Source organism: Nematolebias whitei, chromosome 15, assembly GCF_014905685.2.
Source record: "Nematolebias whitei isolate Nwh7 chromosome 15, NemWhi1, whole genome shotgun sequence".
Taxonomy (NCBI): domain Eukaryota; kingdom Metazoa; phylum Chordata; class Actinopteri; order Cyprinodontiformes; family Rivulidae; genus Nematolebias; species Nematolebias whitei.
In genome coordinates, this window is record NC_056512.1 from 38169331 (window position 1) to 38185234 (window position 15904).

Genomic DNA, 15904 nt, shown 5'->3' on the forward strand with positions numbered 1-15904 from the left:
CTCATAGTTTAGTCACAGTTTAGTCCCACTTTAGCTCCTAGTTTAGTTGCAGTTTAACCTCCTAGGTTAGTTCCAGTTTAACTCCTAGTTTAGTCACAGTTGTAACTCCTGGGTTAGTTCCAGTTTAACTTCTAGTTTAGTCCCAGTTTAACTTGTGGTTGTTAGAACTTGCTGGTCTCCGTGTCTTTAACTCATCCTGAGCTGCTTCAGTTGTAGTCTACGTCCTGTCTGAGGTTGTCCATGTCTTTGTCCTTCAGTCCCTGTGGACATGTTCGACTGGGGCCGTTACCTCGGAGATGGAGACGTGACGGGAGCGCCGGTCAGCTGCTTCAAACATGTGAGCTCAGCAGAAACTCTTAACTACTGCAGATTGTTCCAGATTCTTTATGTTCCAACAAACAGAATAAAAGAGATGCGAAGAAGAACGACTGAAGATTTTGTTTCTTTAAAAAGATCGACCTTTAACGATGACGTTTGATCGTGTAAGGAATGGATCTGAGCTGTGGTTGATCTGTTCCGTCCTGTTAGATGACACGCCAGCGGGTTCTGTGTGTGTGTCTGCAGTTTGTTTATGTTGACGTTGTTGTTTTGTTTGTTTCAGGTCCCGATGGGGAAGTCATGGGACGACATAAGCGAAGGAGTTCGGGTCGAAGTCCTGAACACTGACAGCGGTCTACCCATGAAGGTTTACTGGATTGCCAGCATCATCAAACTGGCTGGTAAGCAGATAGGAACCAGAACTGGGACACGACATACGACCCGTGGTACCGATGTCGTCCTGCCTGACGATGTTTTCTGTGCTGTCATCCAGCTCCTGCAGTCCGGTAACCTCCAGTTCTTTTTCAAGGAACCTGACTTGTAACGTGTGGTTCTGCAGGTTTTAAGGCCTTACTGCGTTACGAAGGCTTCGACAGCGACGTCACCAGAGATTTCTGGTTGAACCTGTGCGTTCCTGACATCCACCCTGTCGGCTGGTGTGCAGCTGGAGGAAAACCTCTGGTCCCCCCTCAGAGTAAGAGATGCTTCCCAGTTTACTCACAAATATATTTTTTTGTTTTTTCTCTTTCAGCTGCTCCTTCTTCGGGGGTTGCCGCAGCAAACTAAGTTGCACGAAGATTTGCCAATTATTTTTATACCAGATGTCCTTCTTGACACAACCACAGACCACCGAGCTACCACAGCCCTCTGTGTGGAGCAGAGAGCTGCCATCTAGGGCGCCCCGGGGTGCAGATGGTGGGGGTTAAGGGCCTTGCTCAAGGGCCCAGAGTGGGGCAAATGAGGGTGGAGGCAGGTGTGGGTGCTTCACCTCTTCCACCCACATTTTGATGTTGTCGATACCGCGAGTTGAACCGGCAATCTTCCGTTCACAGGCCCACCTTCTCTAACCTCTTCGCCAGCACTCCTCTACTCACAAATATTAAAATATGAAGTGAAAATAACACAAACGGACGATTTTACTAACATGAAGCTGTTCTGGTTGTGCAGCCTCCACCGTTGGGTTCGCTTCACATAGAACCGTTCCTGCAGCTTGTTCTGACTGGACAATGATGTTCAGTCAGGCTGTCTGGTCTGGACGGTGGCTTTTTTGCTGAGACGTTTTGTCCTTCATCCAAAGGACTTCTTCAGTCTGAGGAACCACCAAACAAACTGATTCCTACAAACAGCACACTCTAAAGTGTATGGCACACCAGCAAACTGTTTTTTTCCCACTATGGGAGTGAGCTGTTTGTGGGAATCAGTTTGTTTGGTGGCCCCTCAGGCTGAAGAAGTCCTTTGGATGAAGGACGAAACGACTCAGCAAAAAAAGAAACCACCCAGATGACCTGACTGAACATTGTTGGATTTTTACCTGGATTATTGAGCATGAACTTTGATTGGACAGTTTCATTGACTCAGTTATGCTGCTTTGCCATCGATGAGTGCGGTTCCACCTGGCTCTCATCTTCTTGATTCTTCTCAGGTGGAGGTGATTTGTCACCTGTTTCCCCACGCTGTGGGTGGAATCGTCAATGTAAAGTGGGCGAGATCATAACTGGTCATTGTGTTCGAGCCACTCCACCTGTTGTGGTCCTTAATCTCCCTATAATCGAACTCCAACTACTTTAGCTTATCTCTGCACTGCTCATCAGTCCGTGTGTAGCCATGCTGCCATCGTCGCTGATGTCTCTCAGTAAATGAGCTCATTTCTTGTGGCGCCGTCCATCAACACAATGTGGAAGTGGAGGTTCATGTGTAGTTTGCAGTTTTGCTAGGCAAGTCATCCAGTGATGTATCTCCGCTGGACAGTCAACGGCTGCTGTCTCCTTATGTCAAGATCTTCCCCTCGGAGCTGCCCGCTTGGAACCACGAAGAAGGTGGGCCCATGAACCGGGCTGAGTGGGGTGGTACCGACAGTGGAGAGGCCCTTAACTGGTGCGGTGTGGGGTGGAGTCGATGATTTGAAACTGTGGCAAAGCGCCATTAGGCTCCGCCCATCATTCCACATTTGCTCTGATTGAAATGTTGGAACCTCAGCAATCCAAACTTTCAGCTACATTTAGTTTAAAAGTAGGTTTTTAATTTTAAACAAAGTTGAAACAAAATAAGAAATGGAGTCTTCTGATTGGCTGATGAAAGCAGGTGTTCTGTCTGTCTGTCCTCTGATTGGCTGATGAAAGCAGGTGTTCTGTCTGTCCTCAGGTATTCTGCACAGGTTCACCAACTGGAAGACTTTCCTCATCAAACGACTGACGGGATCTAAAACTTTGCCGCTGAACTTTTCATCCAAGGTGACACAGAAACTAAATTTGAAGGTTAAAGTTTTAGCTAAGCTTTGGCTCCGTTTATCCAGTCTTTTGCTACGTTGACCTCTGAGCCAAACTTCAGATATATTTAGCTTTTAGCTAGCTTTTTGCAACTTTTAGCCTTTAGACAACCTTTAGTTACTTTTAGCTTCTAGCTAGCCTATTGGTACTCCCTTTATTAGCTAGCGTTTTGCTACTTTTGGATAACTGTTTGCAGGTGAGCGTGACTTTGGCAGTATTTCATCACAACATTAAATGTTCGTGTAAATCTTACATATTTTATCCAATCTGCACAAATTTTCTCAGGCCAGGGCTAAACTTATTCCAGTTAAGCCACACCTACAAATATGTTGGGTGTGGCTAATTATATAAAACCACTCCCCCTGAACATATTTAATACTTTTGTCCCGCCCCCGCTGTAAACAAGACTTGAGAAAATGTGTACTGTACACATTTTACCTCTCATGACCCACAAGAAAAACTTGTTTGAACTAAATGCTTCAAAAAGTCGGCCATTTTGTATAAAATGTGTCATTTTGTGAAATTTACACATTTTTTAACAACGTCCAACAGATTTTAAATTATATAGCTAAACAAAAACGACTCACTGAGACACCAGTGATTGACAGTTATACTAAATGATGTGGGCGGGGCCAAATGGTAAACGTTCTTATTTCAGCAGGAAGATTTTTTAAAGTCACAGACAAACACGTGTTCATACATTTATTATTATTATTATTATTGTTATTATTATTATTATTGTTATTATTATTATTATTATTATTATATTATACTATTATTATTATTATTATTATTATTATTATTAAAGAAAGAAAACTAACTAATGTGACTGAAATGACTTGAAACTGACAAAAGTAAAAAGATATCAAAAATCAACTAATGAGCATCAGTATATCTGCTCCTCCAGGTGCAGGAGAGCATGCAGTTTCCCTTCAAGAAGCTGATGAGGGTGGAGGTGGTGGATAAGACCCATCTGTGTCGGACTCGTGTGGCTCTGGTTGAGCAGGTGAATGTCAGTTGGACCATCGTGGTTCTGGTTCGGCTCAGCTCCTCCTGACCGTGGTCTTGTCGCAGGTGATCGGCGGTCGGCTGCGGCTCGTGTACGAGGAGTGCGATGACGGTTCCGATGACTTCTGGTGTCATATGCACAGCCCGCTGATCCACAGCGTGGGCTGGTCTCGGTCCATCGGGCACCGTTTCAAACGATCCGGTGGGTCAGACGGTACCGTGAGGGTCTGCAAGGCGAGAAGAAGGACCGACGCTGAAGTTGTGTGTTTGTTTTCAGATGTGACGAAGAAGCTGGATGGGCAGACAGACGCACCTGGACAGCTGTTTGTGAAGGTGAGCATCACCTGAACTTCTCTCGCCTGCAGCTGGAAGAAGTTTGTTTTAAAATGTTGATCATTATCTCCTCACCTGTGCAATAATGTTTTCATTTGTTTTAATAAAATACACTTCCTGTTAAGGTTTTACTTTACTGAACAATGTCCTCATTAACTAACATCCGAGTGTTTGGTTCACATTTCCACCTCACGAGGGCAGTAGAACACCTGGAATCACCTGATGGTTGTGCCTCCTTTGGTTTGGTTTGGAAACCTGAGGGCTGATGTCACTTCCTGCAGGTGAAGGAGGTGGATCAGAGCGGACCCTGGTTTGAAGACGGGATGAAGCTGGAGGCCATCGACCCTCTGAACCTGTCTGCCATCTGTGTGGCCACAGTTAGGAAGGTGAGCCAACCCCTCACCACTGTCAGGAACTGCGTCGGTTCTGTGTGACCTTTGACCTCTCGTCATCAGGTTCTGGCAGACGGGTATCTGATGATCGGCATTGACGGTTCGGAAGCGGCCGACGGCTCGGACTGGTTCTGCTATCACTCCATGTCTCCGTCCATCTTCCCTGCTGGGTTCTGTGAGATCAACAACATTGATCTGACGCCCCCCAGAGGTACGGAGAAAGCTCCGCCCCGCTGGGGGAGGGACCATAATGAACGCCATATGACATGTTTGATAAAACCATGACGTGTTTAAGAAAATCCTAGATATGTTCTGAGTATCTGGGATGGTTCTATAAAATCTTGCGTAGGAAAATCCAGACACGTTTAGAAAAAGTGGACTCTTCAGTTTCATTCATCCGTCGGCTCTGAAGCTCCAGAAATCACCTGACATTTTCACGACGACACCAGAGAACAGTTCTACTCATCCTATTCTGGTTTGTCAGGTTACTGCAGTCTGCCCTTCAGGTGGTTCGAGTATCTGAAGGAGAGCAAGTCTGTGGCTGCGCCGGTCAACCTCTTCAACAAGGTGAGGTCCACACACCTCCAGGAGAAATGTCCAGTCTGGCAGTCCATCTTTATACCTTCACTGTTAACAATAGCAGAGTGTCATCAGCGTAACTGAACATTTCTGTTTAAAACTAATTGTACAAGCTGATGTCCCTGAGGTTTGAATAGTAAATGTTTGTAGTTCTGGAGATGAGTGTTTTGCTGGACTGGAATTAAACAGAATGAAGTGAACCTAAATGTTTTTGCTGCAAGATATTCAAGTGGACGAAGTTCCACTGTGGAGAAGAACATGGAGGTTTTTATTTCTTGTCCGAGGCAGCGCAGAGTGACTGATCCTGGAGAGTGGAGGGAGACATTTTATCCACCCCCAGGTGCAACGGAGGAGCCACAGGGGGGGTTCAAAACCAAAAAGGTCCATGCACAATAATCCAGGTATACAATCCAACAATTTTCAGTCAGGTCATCTGGACAGTTTCTTTTTTTGCTGTAACATTTCACCTTCCATCCGGAAAGCTTCATCAGTTTGACATGACTGTCGACGAGGAAGAGGGCTGGCAACGGAGGAGGGGGTGTGCCAGAGACACCATCTTAGCACCAACATAACTGGTTTGTTCCACTTTGGAGTAAGCTGCTTTGGGGGGGAAGAATCAGTTTTGTGTTGTGTGTTTCCTTGACTGATGAAGCCTTCTGGATGGAAGGTGAAATGTTTCAGCAAAAAAAGAAACAGTCCAGATGACCTGACTGAAAATTGTTGGATTGTATACCTGGATTATTGAGCATGGACTTTTTTGGTATGACCTCTTCTCTTCTTTTTCTTTCATTCTCTTCATTCATTAGCTCCTCAAAGTACTCCTTCCATCTTCGCGTCACACTCTCCTCACTTGTTAGAACATTATCATTCCTATCTTTAACAAGCCTAACCTGCTGCACATCCTTTCCACCCTGATCCCTCTGTCTCGTCAATCGGTACAAGTCCATCTCGCCCTCTTTAGTGACAAGCCTATCCTTAAATGATAGAAGTGATCGGTTTACATATATCTAGCTATTGATCAATAGATATATACATCCACACACCAACATGGAAGTTGGTACCTGACTTATTTTTCGTTACCCAGCTCACAGGACTTATGGACTGATCTTTTCTTTGTGTGTGTGTGTGTGAGGGAGGTGAGATTTCCAGTTTCCTTAACTGTAGGGTTTATTATTTTTGACATGTTTAAAAATGATCCTCTGAGCCGTTGAAGTTGCCTTTAAAGAAAATTAAACATGTTGACATCTGTCCCAACAGGAAGTCCCGAACCACGGTTTCCTTCCCGGAATGAAGCTGGAGGCCGTGGACCTCATGGAGCCTCGGCTCGTCTGTGTCGCCACAGTGACCCGCATTGTCCACCGGCTGCTGCGGATCCACTTCGACGGCTGGGAGGACGAGTATGACCAGTGGGTGGACTGTGAATCCCCAGACTTGTACCCGGTGGGCTGGTGTCAGCTGACTGGGTACCAGCTTCAGCCTCCTGCCATTAACACAGGTACACATCACTGGAGCTGGGCTTTCTGGGCGGGGAACAGGCGAGCCACGGTCTCTGAGGACTTTGTTTGTTTCAGGGTTCAGAGACCTGCAGTCTGCAGCATCCAAACAGAGGAGGAAGTCTCAGCAGTACAGAGGACAGAAGAAGAGTATGTCCCATCTGTCCTGGTTTCTTCTGTTGCAGTAAAATGTGTTTTGTGTTTTTATTTTGAAATGTTTCACCTAAAAATTCTTAAAGTTCTACAGAAGAAAACAATTTAGAACGTCTGAACACCTGTTGGTTAAATCTTCATTGCAGAGAGGAAGTTACCCGTTGCTAGGCGACCAGTCAGCCTCTCTGTTGCCATGGGAACAGGAGTCCTCAGGAGCCTATCAGGAGACGAGAACGAGACTCCGCCCGATTACCCATCACCCTCTCCACCGGCCTCCGCCGCCCAGCTGACCTCCGCTGACCCAGACGCTGAACGGGGAGCAGGTAAACGCATATCACTTGTATGTGCACACAGCTACACAACAGGAAGTGCTCAAGCAGGAAGTTCTGAAAACAGAACTAATGAGACAGGAAGTGTTCAGACAAGAGGCACTCAAACAGCAAGTGATTAGACTGGAAGTTTTCAAACTGGAGGTGTTCAGGCAGGAAGTGTTAAAACAGGAAGCGTTCAGACAGAAAGTAATGAGACTGGCGTGTTTAGACAGGAAGTGGTCACACAAAATGTGTTCAGACAGGACGTGCTTAAACAGGAAGTAGTTAGACAGGATGTAATGGGATAGGAGGTGATGAGACAGGAAGCACTCAAAAAGGAAGTGATTAGACAGAACAGAATGGGACAGGAAGTGATGAGACAAGTACTGCTCAAACAGGAAGTAAGTCAGTTACAAGCTAGTTTGTCACATGACTGTTTATTCTTTTTTACTTTTATTATTAACCTGTATTTAACCAGGCAAATCCCATTGAGATCACAGATCTCTTTCACAAGGGAGGCCTGGACCTGAAGGCAGCCTAACATGCATGTTTTTGGTCTGTGGGAGGAAACTGGAGTACCCGGAGAAAACCCACGCAAGCATAAGAAGAACATGCAAACTCCACACAGAAAGACCCCAGGTCCAATCGGGGATTGAATCCAGGACCTTCTTGCTGTGAGACAACAGTGCTAACCACTGAGCCATGGTGCTGCAATTTTATTTTGACAAGAATTCCCTTTAGGACAGGTAGTCCGTTTATAAGAGCATAAACTCTTCCAACTCTCGCCGACATGAAATATAATCACTCCTTTTGTGGTTTTAGTCTCTTCTTCCTGTCATGTATTGTTGTGTGGCGCCACCTGCAGTGTTGTCCGCCGGACAGTCGTTTGTTTTTGAGAACCAGCTGATGGACTCGTGCATCTCAGACTCAGATGGAGGAACACGTTTTAATCTTTAAGCAGCGTTCAGTGAAGGATCACATGTTTCGGACTTGGAGGTGTTTTCTGCTGAACGGATCAGAACCTTTTGTGTGTTCAGGTCTGCAGGCGGCGGTGGAGGACAGCAGCCGGACGAAGCCTTCGTATCAGAGAGTGGGAGCAGAAACAAACGGCTCGTCGGCAGACTTCCTGTCCAGCAAAGATCAGTGAAACATTTTCTTCTGTTTTGGAGCGAAACGATTGAAACTGTGATGAGTTCAGGATCATTTACCTCCACCTGAACAAAAACTATCTTTCGAGTGTCGAGTCGGCACGAAGCAAAGGACGTGGACTGAAGATTCGATTCAGTTTGTTGGTGTTAAAGTCAGAACTCTTGTGATGTGTTCGTGTTCATGTGATGCGTTCAGGTGCTGCGTGGACAAACCGTCGTCTCTTTTTAACATCATAAACGCAGACCATCGCCCAGCTTCTCTTCAGTTTGGAGCATTTTCTTCAACAGAGTTTGTATATTTAAAAAAAATTTCTGCTCCTGTGTTTAAGTTCGATTAAAAAAAAAAAACATTCTGTGAAGGAGAAATTCGAGGATCGAACCGGAAGGATTTTCTGCTCGTTTTGTTCAAATATTTTCACCGAGTTTCAAAAACGAAGGTGGAGAACGAAGTTTTATTTTGACTGAACCATCAGTTCGCTCAGATTTATAAAAGAACGTCAAACGTGTTTACCTCATCAAACCGGATTAAAACGGAACAAAAACACAAAAAATAAACAAAATTTATCAGATTATTTCAAACCGTGTAAAAGTTGTGTTTGATTTAACATCTTCAGTAAAACTGAAGTTTATCAGAATTATAATTTAATTTATTCACAGAGGAAATGAAACTATGACAGAAATGTCTCGTAGAATTTACTGTAAAGTTTGATGTTTGTTTATCGTCCCTGTTTGTCCGTCAAAGATTAAAAGAACGTCAAGAACAGATAAAACGACCAACCTAAAGTAAAAAAAATAAAAGTCTAATGAACAAAATAATCCAAAAGCAAATAAGTGTTTATTCCTGAAAGTTAAAAGCTAAAATAAAATCTGGGATTATTTCATCCTGAAGATTGTCAGGAAATTTATTTATAAACTCGTCTTGTGTTTTTATAAAAAAAAAAAATTTTTTGAGTCTGCTCATAAAATTAATTAATTTAATCTAATTTGTTCTTCTGTCCGTTAATCTGTGGCTCCAGGAACAATAACTTCTACCTGATAAAAGAAATAATTAAACTTTTATTCGTTCGGCAGCTTCGACTCATTTCATATCAGAAAAAACTTTTCTTCGTATTAAACGGTGTTTTTATAAAACCACTTTTTAAAAAAAGGACTAAATGTTTGTAAATGTTTGTGCTGATGTGAAGCTTGATGCAAACAAACGTTAAAAATGTTCAAAACAGAAATCTGATTAAAGTTTTATATTTTCTTTTGGCAGCATGATTGTGAAAAATATTCATGTAAGATGAATTAACTTTACATTTTATTAATAAAATCTTATTGCAAAAGAATTTAGGAGGTTTTTTACAACCATTTGTTTGCTTATATTTTTGTCCCTTTTATTAAATGATCAATTTTTTATTTACCAAATAAACTTTTTTAAGTTTTGAAGGCAGCTGAACTCACAGCAAATCACTCTCCCTCCCTCCCCTCCCCTCCCTCCTGAGTGTCATCAGGGTTTCTGTCGGTCCTCATGAGGTTCATGAAACCTGAAAACTCCTGATCCATAAGGTAGATGGATATATGGATGGAAGGATGGATAGATGGATACAGTAGATGGATAGATAGATAGAGACAGAGAGAGAGAGACAGAGAGAGAGACAAAGACAAATTTGGACAATATAACTCCAGAACCCCTCACATACTCAGGACCCTCACCAGTACGCATACCACAATCAACAGAGGATGCCATCTCCTCTGTGGTCCACACTGCTCTCACCCACCTGGAGCAGAAGGACTCCTACGTCCGTATGCTCTTTGTGGACTTCACGTCTGCCTTCAACACCGTGATCCCCCAAACCCTGATGGACAAACTACTCACACTAGGACTAAGTTATGGAACGCTCTGCCTTTGCAAGTTCAACAGGCCCCTTCACTGTCCATGTTTAAAACCCGTCTGGAAACTCGACTCTACTCATTGGCCTTCAACCCAACTCAGACTTGATTTTACATCATTTTTATTGGTATTGATTTTATCTGTTTACCTCGTCCTTTTATTGTGTTTTATGTTGAGTTTTTAGTTCACCGTGTGCTTGGTTTGTAGCTTTGTTTTTATGCTTTCTTTTATCTTGTTTTTAACTGATGTTCAGCACTTTGTTTCAGCTCTGCCTACTGTTAAAGCACTTTATGAATAAAGTTGATGATGATGATGCATCATGAAGGACCCCACTCACCCAGCACACACACTTTTTATCCTGCTTCCCTCAGGCAGGAGGTTGAGGAACATTAAGTGTAGAACCACTAGACTGAGGAACGGCTTCTACCTTGAGGCTGTTAGACTCACAAAATTCTAATCAAGATTATCACTGAAAAATCACATCATGTTGCTGCTGATCTGTTTCATGTTGCTGTGTTCATTTGTTCTCATCTGCTCACACAGACTCATGTTCGTGCTGCTGTTCGGTGTATTGTTTTGGTACTACCAGTGCTTAGTGTATTTTTAGTTTAGCACATTTCTTATTTCATATCTTAGATTTTATTACTGTTTTTCTTTACAATTTATACTTTTGTTGGATGTAACGGAGACCCTGTGTACACAATTTTGTTCCACCACATGTACCACATGTGATGAGAATGACAATAAAGGAGCGGGGCAAAAGGTGTTTGTGCTGGGTGAGTGGTGTCCTTCATGATGCAGGTGGCCCTCTTCCTGCATCTGGAGGTGTAGATGTCTGTGATGGTGGGGAGACTGACTCCAACAGTCTTCTGTGCAGCCTTCACCACTCTCTGCAAAGCTTTACTCTCTGCAGCTGTGCAGCCTCCATGCCACACGTTGATGCTGGAGCACAGGATGCTCTCCACTGCACACCTGTAGAAGGAGGTGAGGACTGAGCTTCCCAGTCCATCTCGTCTCAGCTGCCTGAGGAAGTAGTCGCTGCTCCATAACAAATCCAGAACCCCCGATCCAAAACCCAGCGGTTCTTCAGACTTTCTCTCGGTTTCAGTTCTTCCAACTGAACATTTTAAGGGAATGTTTTTATCTCTGACCTCTCTCCGACAGGATAAGCTCCTAAACTCCGAGTCAGGTCAGACTCAGTCATGCAGTGCGCTGCTGCGAGCGGCTGCCTGCGAGCGGCTGCTGCGAGCGGCTGCCTGCGAGCGGCTGCCTGCCAGAGTTTCTGCTATTCTTGTTTATTGTTTTTATGCTATTTCAAACCACTTGCACTGTACGGTGTCGTTTCTGTGGGAAGTACAACTATGACATTTTTTTCTGTACTTTTATCCGGGTTTTAATCATGTTTGGAGTACTTTTTAGCATGAGGACCCCCCATCCTTCTGGACGTGCGCTGGGCGTCATTGTTTACACCAGGAAGCAGCTGATCAGTCTCCAACACAGCCGAGTCTTTGGCCAGAAACATGAAATCCCTGAGGAGCTCAAAAGGAAACATTGGGAATGCAGAGCAGGAAAAAGATGGCGTCTGGAGAAGAGGAAGTATAAACCATACCTTCCATCTAATATCCATCCATCCATCCATCATCTTCTGCTTGTTCCGAAGTTGGGTTGCGGGGCAGCATCTTGAGCAGGGAGGCCCAGACATCTCTTTCCACAGCCACCTCTTCCAGCTCTTCTGAGAGGATTTCAAGGTGTTCCCAGGCCAACCGAGAGACGTAGTCTCTCCAGGCTTCTTCTTCTTCTTCTTCTTATTATTATTATTATTATTATGGGGACTGTCCGCTTGCTGTTTAATAAGATGGACGAACTAGCGGCACCCAGGAGGAGCCAGCGTTTGTTTTGGGAGGCTTCAGTGATGTGTTTCACGGAGACTTAGCTTTGTGACAATATACTCGACTCTCCAGTGGAGTTGACTGGCTTTCACTGTGTGCAGGTGGGGGGTCGCGATCTATGTTGACAACAAATGGTGCAACCTATTTTTGGTTGGGGGTCCACCTAGACAATAAACTGGACTGGACAGCTAACACCAGTGCCCTCTATAAGAAAGAGCAGAGTCGCCTTTTTTTTCTGAGGAGACTCGGGTCCTTTAACATCTGCAGGACCATGCTGCAGATGTTTTACCACTCGGTGGTCTCTGCAGGACCATGCTGCAGATGTTTTGCCACTCAGTGGTCTCCAGCGTCTACTTCTATGCTGTGGTGTGCTGGGGCAGCAGGGTGAAGAAAGCTGATGCCAACAGACTCAATAAGCTCATGAAGAGAGCTGGTTCAGCTCTGGGAGTGGACCTGCAGTCTCTGACAGAGGTGTCTGAGCAGAGGAATCTGCTCCAGATCCTGAACAACATGTCACAACTCCTGCATGACACACTGGACTCTTACCGCAGCACCTTCAGTCGTAGACTGAGACCACCGAGGTGCTCCACAGAACAACACAGGAAGTCCTTCAAACTGTTCAACTCCTCCCCCTTTCTGCACAATAAATTAATCCTGCACCACAATAAACACTTTAATGTTTCTGTCTGCACCTGTTTAAGATGTTAATGTTGGTATTTTTATATCTGTTATTTTTTTATATCTTGTGTATGTTCCTTTGTACTGAAACTCTGGCACAACAGTTTCCTGTGGGATCAATAAAGTTCTATTTCGTCTTATCTTGGACCCAGAGAAGTTCTGACCCAGACCTCTTTAGACCTGGGTTCTCTTCATTAAACACACACAAACTGTTAACATGAAACTTTATTGATCATGTTGCGTTTGATTGAAAAAAACCAAGTCAGAGGATCGGCTGCAGAGTGGGCGGAGTCAGAACGAGTGGGCGTGGTTTATGTTGGGAGGCGGGGTTTACTCGTACAGGAAGGTCTGAGCGCAGGGGGCCCAGTTCACGAACTCCTCGGCCTTGAACCACAGGTCGACTTCCAACTTGGCGTTCTCCAGGGTGTCGCTGCCGTGGATGATGTTCCTGAGGAGACGAGACCAGAGGCCGATCGATTAAAAACTGATCTATTTATTAACACATTAATTATTTATTATCATGTCATTATTAACTGGTTACTAATCACTGTTTGACTGGTTAATGATTCTTTAATTGGTGAATAATTAATGTTAAATCAGTGACAGATTTATTGACCTAATTACTAATTAAAGTTTCCTTATTGACTGATGTACATAATTAATTAATGCATGAATATTAACTGATCAATGACTTTTATGAGTATGACTTGTTATTAATTAAACAGGTTGTTTATTACATTTTAAAACCATTTTAGACTTTTATTTTTATTGAGATAAAATGTTTTACAATATTCAATATATGACTTTAAAATTTTTCATTTATCACATCATTTAAGGAAAAGTGCAGAATTTAAATTATATTTATTTATTTTCAGAATTTATTTTTCTTGTAATTTTTTTAAATTATAAATTCTTACTACATAAATTCAATTCTTATTTTTGGCTACATTAAATTTACATTTTCGGAGTTTTTTTTTTACATAAATACTTTAATTCTCAGAAACTTTAGTTCTGATTTATTTATTAATCTCAGGTTTTTAAAGTTTTCTGATGTTTTAGTTCTGAAAATTGAAAAATCAAAGTTAATTTTCTGATAAAATGTTTGAATCATCTGCAATATTTGCTGAATGTTCTCTTTAATAAAATATCCTGATTTTTCACAATTAAATCATTTTGTTGTTTGTTTTGAACCAAACGCGCTGAAGATTTGTTTGTTTGTTTAATAATCTGCTGTTGATGTGAGGAGCAGATGCAACTTCAGGGTTAACGTCCTGCAGTGAACCGTTGTTGTTGTTGACGTTGTTGTTGAGGTTGTTGTAGTTGTTGTCGTCATTATCATTTTTTTTGTCGTTGTCGTCGCCGTTGTCATCGCTGTTGTCATTGTAATCGTTGTTTTTGTTGTTATTGTCATTGTTGTTTGTCGTTGTTGTGGTGGGTTCCTCACCTGCCGATGTTGATGCACAGGTCTCCACGGATGCTGCCGGGCTTGGAGTCAGCGGGGTTGGTCTCACCCAGCATCATCCTGGCCAGCTTCACGATGTTCTGACCCTCCCAAACCTGAAAGACACAAACCGACCCCCCCTGTGGTCATGTGGGAGGAACCAGAAGTCTGGATTCTTCTGGACCATCGGACCCAGCAGCAGACCAGTCAGCTCAGATCCAGATCAGGTCAGAGTTTCAATTTCAAACATCCGCGACTAAAATCATCAGATGTTTAAAAAAACAGACTGTGTGAACCTCGTGGGTCCAAGAGATGGTTTCTGCTCCTGTTTACTGGTTTCTGAAGATCAGGGAGACCCCGACAGGTTCCTGGATCCCTTCAGCCAGAGTGGGATCTCAGACCCTTTCAAAATGAAACCAGCTTCAAACCAGTTAGGAGACAAAAACTCACGTCAGTCCTGTGGACTCAGTTTAGATTCTGTCTCCCTGAGACAGCTAAAAATAACACCTGGTCTCTGCGGGTCCAAGGTGTGAGGGGCTAAAACCAGCAGAGTCCTTGAGACCCAGCTGGTGTGAAGAGACCGGCTGACACAACGGAAAGAGCTAAAAGCAGAAGGTGGTGTTTGTGTTACCATGGCGAAGACTGGTCCAGAGGACATGTATTTGCAGAGTCCTGCGTAGAAAGGCATGTCCTTCAGGTCCAGGTAGTGCTTCTTCATGTGGTCTTCAGAGGCCTGAAAACAAACCAGGAAAAGGGGGTCACTCAAAAACCAAGTGAATCAGCCATTCAGTACAAGTTTAACAAGAAATGAAGTTTTTGAATGAAAAGACATCCTCTGTTCCTTCACTAAGGTACATACAGGTGTTCATCATTGCCATGGTTACCTGCACGAATTTGGCAGCGACCAGCTTGAAGCCTCTCTGCTCGAAGCGCTTGATGATCTCACCACACAGTCCTCTCTGGACGCCATCGGGCTTCACGGCAATGAAGGTACGCTCCATGTCTGCTGAGGAGGCTGCAGAGAAATGAGGTCATCAATCAACGTTCAGAGTCCTGAAGGTGAAGTCCTGCTCTACGACACTGAGATATTTACAAACACGACCTTCCTGAACTGAACTTTTAGGTTTCTTAGTTGAACTTATAAACATCTTCTCTGGATATTTTTTGCAAGTTTATTTTGTTAAAGTCTGCCATCATTGGTCAACTACACTGGTCTGATTAGGCTCCACCCACACTCAGGTTAGTAAATAAGCGGTCTCATTGGATGTAAAGTTAGGCCACACCCCCATGGCAGAAGAACCGTTTTCAAATCAGAGGTGAAAATGAGTTTCCAGTTGGAGCAGATGTTATTTTTTGACCTTAGTTCTGTAACTTTATCATCTTTACTCTGTTTTGTGTTTGAGGCCTCCTGGTTGTGGTTTGGTTCTGGTGGTGAGTTTGCAGAGCTCAGGTCTGGTCTCATGTCTCGTCCTGACTGCAGCTCAAACTGATGCCAGACGATTTTTATCATCCATCCATCCATCTTTCTATCATCCTTATCCGCTTCTTCCTTTTCTGGTCACGAGTCACTGTGGGAGAGGCGGTGGACACCTGGACAGGTCTCAGTCCATCACAGGGACACCTGGACAGGTCTCAGTCCATCACAGGGACACCTGGACAGGTCTCAGTCCATCACAGGGACACCTAGACAGGTCTCCAGTCCATCACAGGGACACCTGGACATGTCTCAGTCATCACAAGGACACTTGGACATGTCTCCAGTCTATCACAGGGACACATGGACAGGTCTCCAGTCCATCACA

At 43.8% G+C, this 15904-nt stretch overlaps 2 protein-coding genes across 2 annotated transcripts in view; one reads left to right on the forward strand and one right to left on the reverse strand.

Annotated features, from left to right (window-relative positions):
- The window catches only part of LOC119421827 (MBT domain-containing protein 1), a 14636-nt gene extending 6311 nt beyond the window's left edge, over nt 1-8325 (forward strand). The window contains exons 6-19 of the mRNA XM_037689191.1: nt 258-337; nt 602-719; nt 878-1012; nt 2680-2768; nt 3712-3810; nt 3879-4014; nt 4090-4145; nt 4427-4531; nt 4601-4748; nt 5022-5104; nt 6374-6611; nt 6688-6759; nt 6909-7085; nt 8111-8325. Of these exons, the coding sequence (XP_037545119.1) occupies nt 258-337; nt 602-719; nt 878-1012; nt 2680-2768; nt 3712-3810; nt 3879-4014; nt 4090-4145; nt 4427-4531; nt 4601-4748; nt 5022-5104; nt 6374-6611; nt 6688-6759; nt 6909-7085; nt 8111-8220 (1646 nt within the window). The 3' untranslated portion in view covers nt 8221-8325. The remainder of the gene's footprint in view (nt 1-257; nt 338-601; nt 720-877; nt 1013-2679; nt 2769-3711; nt 3811-3878; nt 4015-4089; nt 4146-4426; nt 4532-4600; nt 4749-5021; nt 5105-6373; nt 6612-6687; nt 6760-6908; nt 7086-8110) is intronic.
- Nucleotides 8326-12871: 4546 nt separating this feature from the next.
- The window catches only part of LOC119421826 (nucleoside diphosphate kinase A 2), a 4228-nt gene continuing 1195 nt past the window's right edge, over nt 12872-15904 (reverse strand). The window contains exons 2-5 of the mRNA XM_037689190.1: nt 14987-15117; nt 14734-14835; nt 14106-14218; nt 12872-13109 (exon numbers count right to left, since the gene is read on the reverse strand). Of these exons, the coding sequence (XP_037545118.1) occupies nt 12992-13109; nt 14106-14218; nt 14734-14835; nt 14987-15103 (450 nt within the window). The 5' untranslated portion in view covers nt 15104-15117 and the 3' untranslated portion in view covers nt 12872-12991. The remainder of the gene's footprint in view (nt 13110-14105; nt 14219-14733; nt 14836-14986; nt 15118-15904) is intronic.